This window comes from Protobothrops mucrosquamatus, unplaced genomic scaffold (genome assembly GCF_001527695.2).
Source record: "Protobothrops mucrosquamatus isolate PMUCROS unplaced genomic scaffold, P.Mucros_1.0 scaffold_225, whole genome shotgun sequence".
Classification (NCBI taxonomy): Eukaryota; Metazoa; Chordata; class Lepidosauria; order Squamata; family Viperidae; genus Protobothrops; species Protobothrops mucrosquamatus.
The window spans coordinates 147,618-153,989 of NW_015386301.1; the positions used below are offsets into that span (position 1 = coordinate 147,618).

The 6,372-nt window shown below is 35.8% G+C and overlaps 1 protein-coding gene across 1 annotated transcript in view; it reads left to right on the plus strand.

Annotated features, from left to right (window-relative positions):
* The first annotated feature begins 226 nt into the window (after window positions 1–226).
* Window positions 227–6,372, plus strand: part of KDM4C (lysine demethylase 4C) — a 165,925-nt gene continuing 159,779 nt past the window's right edge. The window contains exons 1-3 of the mRNA XM_015828501.1: window positions 227–242; window positions 903–1,067; window positions 5,123–5,298. Of these exons, the coding sequence (XP_015683987.1) occupies window positions 924–1,067; window positions 5,123–5,298 (320 nt within the window). The 5' untranslated portion in view covers window positions 227–242; window positions 903–923. The remainder of the gene's footprint in view (window positions 243–902; window positions 1,068–5,122; window positions 5,299–6,372) is intronic.

Sequence of the window (6,372 nt, forward strand, 5' to 3'; positions counted from 1 at the left end):
GTTATCTGGTTTTGCAGAGTGCTTGTTTGATCTGCTGAGTGCTTTTAGATTGTTTTTTAATTTAGGACAATTTTATGAACTCATTTTAAATTAAGAAAATTGTATATATTGAAAATCTGTAGAAATTTTTATTACTTATGCATTAATATAAATGTATTATTTCTCTTTTTTCTTTCATCTCTTTCCTAATTCATGGGCAGAAGAAAACTGAGTTGAAATAGAAGAAAATACAAAATTGGCAGGTAAAAATTATATCTCCTCCACCATCTTCCTTACTTAATATACAGTACTTAAAATACTTTGACTTCTTAACCACAGGAATTATATGACAATTAATATGCAATTATTTTTTTCATACCATCTGCCAACCTCCAAGCATAAAAAGTATATTTCAACTATTAGAAGGAATAGAAAACTTGTCCATGGTTCAGTTAAATCTCCCCATTTGAAATGTAAAATTCTACATCAAAGACTGGGTTAAACTGGAGGTGATCTAACATTCTTCTTTAGACTAGCTTACTGAACCTCTGTATTTATGTCCCAAAGTGACTACAGCACACATAGGAATTAAGTACCAAGGCCCGCAGAAATGACCTGAGGATTCTGGGAGACTTTGTTTAGAGACTGAATCCTAGATAAACATAATTGCATGTAGAATTGGATTATACCGAAGGCTTAGATGTAAAGTCATGGAATTAATGGTGATTATGTTTTTACTGTTAACTACTGTTTTCTTTCAGTCTGTTTTGGATTTAATGGCCTCATATTATCTTGAAGATATTGTATAAAATCATTGTAAAAACAGAACTTTAAGAATGTAAGTTTAAATTTAGATAAAATCCATTCATAACATGTTTTGTTCAAATAGAGCAAATAATAGTAAATATGTATTTTCTTATTAGCAGGTGTAACGCTGAGCAGCCATGGCTGCTCAATCATTGGACTCCCCTCCAAATCCAGGCTGTAAAATTATGACATTTCAGCCGACAATGGATGAATTCAAGGATTTTAACAAGTACTTGGCATATATGGAATCAAAAGGTGCTCATCGTGCTGGTTTGGCAAAGGTATTTTTTTTAAAAAAAAATAGTACATGAAGGAATGTTACTACATTACAGGTAGTCCTTGACTTGCAACAGTTTGTTTAGTCACCACTTGAAATTACAATGGCACTGAAAAAAGTGATTTATGACCATTTTTCACACCTACGACCATTGCAGCATCCCCATGGTCACGTGAAGAAAATTTGGATGCTTGGCATTCGACTGTGGTGGCACAGTGGTTAGAATGCAGTATTGCAGGTTAACTCTGCCCATTGCCAGGAGTTCAATCCTGACCAGTTCAAGGTTGACTCAGCCTTCCATCCTTCTGAGGTTGGTAAAATGAGAACCCAGATTGTTGGGGACAATATATTGACTCTGTAAACCGCTTAAAGTGTGCTGTAAAGTACTATGAAGCAATATATAAGCATAAATGCTATTGCTGTTGCTATTGCTATGACTGTTGCAGTGTCCTGGGATCATGTAATCATCTTTTGTGAACTTCTGACAAATAAAGTCAGTGGGGAAGCCAGATTCACTTAACAATTGTGTTACTAACTTAACAATTTCAGTGATTCACTTACCAACTGTGGCAAGAAAGGTTGTAAAATGGAGCAAGTTGTCTTGCTTAGCAACAGAAATTTTGCACTCAGTTTGGTCGTAAATTGAGGACTATCTGTTTTCACATCTTAAGAGCTTCTGCTAAATGTTTATATAATACTATACTTACCTAGCAGTTCTATTTTTTAACACAATAACCCACTACCAATATCTTGTTATTTATTAGGTCTCATAGAAATGTATTAGAATAATCCAACCAGTATTATGTGTTTGTCTAGCAAAAGTATTGGATCCATAAAAAGCCCAGATAATAAGTCTGATCCTTAAGAAGGGATGCAACCAGTTCCAAATGGCCTCCATTTTGTTTTTATTTAGTTTCAGTTTTTCTCCCATGTTTATTCTTTTGCATTGTGGAAATACTCATAGGTTCTGCTGAGATCTACTGTAATCACAAAACCACAAGAAAGAAGTGCATCTGATTTCTTTTTCTTAGTAGCTGAATATAGATATAAGATTGAGCACGACACTTGGATAATTCTCAAGTAGAAATTTTTGGTACTATTTTCTGTTAGTTTTTAGAGTGGTATGAATAGAATCATTACAAAGCGGAGACTTCCCCAACTTTTCCAAACTCTCCAGCAAGTTACAAGGAGATTCAGTAGTGTCAAAATTTGCACTATCCCATTTCTCTCCAAACATATATAATCTATCTGAGTTACCATGACAGTCTTCAGGCCCTATTTAAATCTAAATCCAGACTGGAAAGGAACAAGCCAAGCCATTTCATATGAACGCTTCTGGAACTATAGTGCTAGTTTTCCCCCCCATCAGCTTGACCATATTAGACACTTATGCTTGCTCAAATTGGTTGGAAGCAAAGCTGATTTCTGATGCCTCATTTAAGGGGATGAGAAACAGTCTGCAAGAAGGAAGTATTATTTGTCTGAACATTTGGAAGATGGAATCATACTTGTAATGGCATAAACATATCTAAGAATCTTATTGGCTTCTTCAAGAGACAGTGTAAACTGTCAGTGTAATGACTGAAACAAATATTATTAGATAGTGTACTGGACACCTTAGCACAGTGCTGCTTAAAGTAATTACAAACCCACTATGAATCCAGGTAATTTGAATAATACCCGAACTGTTCATAACGATATACAAATGGAATCTGAACTTTGTCAGATCTATTAAACGTATCCACAACCTAAAGAGCTTCTTGGATGTTGTCCATATCCTGTTGTGTTCTGTCATTGCTGTAGCATAGGTCTTATGATTATGCCTCTGTTATGCTTGATTTTCTCTTGGATTATAGTATGTTATCTTCTCTTTTGCTACAATGCCTGCAACTATATATCACGATGTTGTATGTATTCCAATATGGAGTATGCATGTTTAGGAGACACTATAGCTTATAAGATATTAGTGTTTCATGTATCAAGGCCTGCCCCTACATTTGAGCAAACATTCTCTAGTGGGGGCAGTCATTAAGAACACCCATCAGTCACAGTGCCATAGAGATGGGACTTGGAGGGAATTGACTGTATTTGAACCATTTGGACAGGCAGATGATAGCAGCAGAAGAAAGTTCCCCAGTAGCCAGATTTGGAGCCATATTGGGACAATCAGAACTTTGAATTTTACTTGGATGTCAACTGGAAAAAAATGTGATTCTCAAAACATAAGGGTCACCTGAGTAGTCGACATACACCCATCACGGCCTAGGCCGTTGCATTCTGTATCACCTATAGCTTACAGATATTATTCAAGGGCAGTCCCATGTGTATCATATTAACCATTGAAATTGGAAGTAACTGGAACATGAGTGACTATGAACAGGGCATCTTGATTGAGGAACGGTCTCAATTAGCACATATAATCTAGCTGTTCAAAAGTTTTCTATCCACAGATGCCACTTGTTCCTCAAGGAGGAGTTGTGAATTTAGAAAAGCTTCCCAATTGCACAAATGTATACAACTCTGTTCAAAGTGAAAGAAGGAACATCCTTGGAATAATTCAGGCCACAAACCAAAAGCCACTCCCTCCCAGAGGTATTTAGTTAAATCTGTTTCTACCCATCCATACATGACAGTCTCTAGTCAATGAGTCAGCACTTCCACCATCTGTGTGGCCTGCAGATAAGATGTACAACTGTGTATCATTAACATACTGATGATACCAAATCTCATGCTGGCAGATGATGTCAACTAGTGGCTTCATGTAGATATTAAAAGGGACTGGAAAGAAAAGAGATTTGTCTTCACAAAATAAAAATACCCATTTGGGTTTCTCTTCTCCAACCACCATTGATTGGGCTTGAACCAATAGGAAAGTGAACCACTATAAAACAAGGCCTTCCTTCCCAATCTCTTTGAAGCAGTCAAGAAGAATACAATGGTTGATGATACTCAAAAGCTGCCAAGAGATCAAGGAGGATTCAGAAGATTGCACTCCCCTAATGATCCCAGTCCCTCCAAATGCCATCTACAAGCAGGGGCAATGTGGTTTTCATGCCACATCCAGGTCTGACTCCTGAATAACAAGGATGCAAATAATCTACTTCCTCTAGCATGTTTTGCAGTATATAGCCACTATTTTCTCCACAACTTTCACCCCCCCCCCAAAAAAGGGGAATTAGTTGCATCAAGTTAGGCTTTTTGAGCAAGGAGTGCATCACTGTAAACATAAATTAGTTTCATCAGCATAAATCAGTTTCGTCAAATCAACTGGCATCCAGTCAATTGAGTATTAATTTTACTGCAATAATGAAAAATAACTGGCACCTATTCTAAATTTTTGATAGTTGCTTGTCTATGGGCATCTATAATAAGAACCATGTCAAGCAATTGCAGAAAAAAACAAAAACAAATCTACTTGGTTGCCTGGTAAATATATTTAGAAACATTTGTTGTATGCTGTTGGAAACCACTAGATTAAAACCCAAATAAAATCTTACAATTGGTGCATAGACATACCTGTAAACAGATAAATAATGCTTTTTCAAAAAGCAATATTCTCATATTGAGTTTATTCTTGATTCTTTGTAACATACAAGTTTTACTCTTGCTACATAAAATGTGGTACTGCTACAAATGATGGTAATACATGCAAAATGCAATGACATAATGGATTCATTATATATTTTAATATCTATAGGGAACTTAATGCTGAACTTTATTCAACATTATTCTCCTGAATTGACTCTCAGGGAGCCATTTAGATTTACCAACAAGCAGTCTTGCTTATTCAGGCCACTGTTTCAGGCAATAATTGTTTATTTTAAAATACAGCCTTAAATAAAGAAATAGTATGGGCCTGAACATTATTCACCTTTATGTCAGTGCATAATAAACTATTCACAAATATTGCTATATTAACAACTTGGTTCATATTATGGGGATATAATATATTTTTTAGATAAAAACTTTGAGGTAATCTTCCTAGGTTTACTTATACAGACCCTCCCAATTTTGCTCTTCGTTGTTTACAACTAAATTTCTGTCCTTATAAATTTCTAGATAATTCCTCCTAAGGAATGGAAGCCAAGAAAAAGTTACGATGATATTGATGATCTGATGATTCCAGCTCCTATTCAACAGATGGTAACTGGTCAATCAGGTCTCTTCACTCAATACAACATTCAAAAAAAGCCAATGACTGTGAAAGAATTTAGGCAACTTGCTAATAGTGACAAGTAGGTATATTCATTCCATACTTTGTTTCATAAAGGTGCACAATCTGCACAGTTTAAATTATATTTAATTAACCACATTTGTTATTAATTACATTTAAATTCAGTCAACATTTTTCTGCTATCTTGGCCTCATTTATTTTATGGTGAGCAACCGCTTCATAGAGGCAAAATAGGGCACTTAGCTGGAGAAAAAAATGTTCTGTTTGGGACCTGTATATCTGTCCTCTGGTGCATTCAGACCTTTTATTCTTGAAATTCAGAATAAATGATTTATTTATTCTTCTTTATGATTTTTGGTATGTTTCTTGATTAGGAAAAATAAATGAATTGAGGTTTGCTGCTTAGTTATCTAAGCAAGGTATTCACAGTAAGAGAAAATTTACTAGGAATGACACTCTGTGATAAGAAGGATGAGAGATGGATTTATTCATTTATCTTTCCATCTTTCCATTCCAGTTTATATTAATAGATTCCTTGTATTACTTCAGTATTTTTTTTTTCATTTTGCATTTTATTCCAGTGGCTTAAAGCTATTTTTTCAAGATAGCATTGTTGATTTCCAGAATGTTAATTTTAGAAGATATTTTGTTCATTGGGGTGGCACAATGGCTCAGCAGTTAAGACACTGGGCTTGTCACCTGGGAAGCTGACAGCCCAGGTTCGAGACCTGAGCATCATGTGATGGGGTGAACTCCTGTCCTCACCCTAGCTCTTGCCAACCTAGCAGTTTGAAAGCATGTAAATCCCAATGGATAAATAGGCACACTTCGGTGGGAAGATAACAGTGCTCTGTGACATCATGCTGGCCACATAACCGCAGAAATGTCTTTGGATGGCTCTGCTTCAATGGCCTAGAAATGGAGATGAGCACAGCCCCCCACAGTCGGCAATGACTAGCAGACTAAAATCCACAGGGACTCCTTTTACTTTTTTTTGTTCACATACTGTTTTTTAAAAATCAAAATACTTTACATCAGGAGTTCTCAAACGTGGTGCCATGATTTGGTAAAATAATGAACCTTCTCCTACAAATAAACCATTAGCTTGTCCAAGCAGAATGGAAATGAGGTCTTT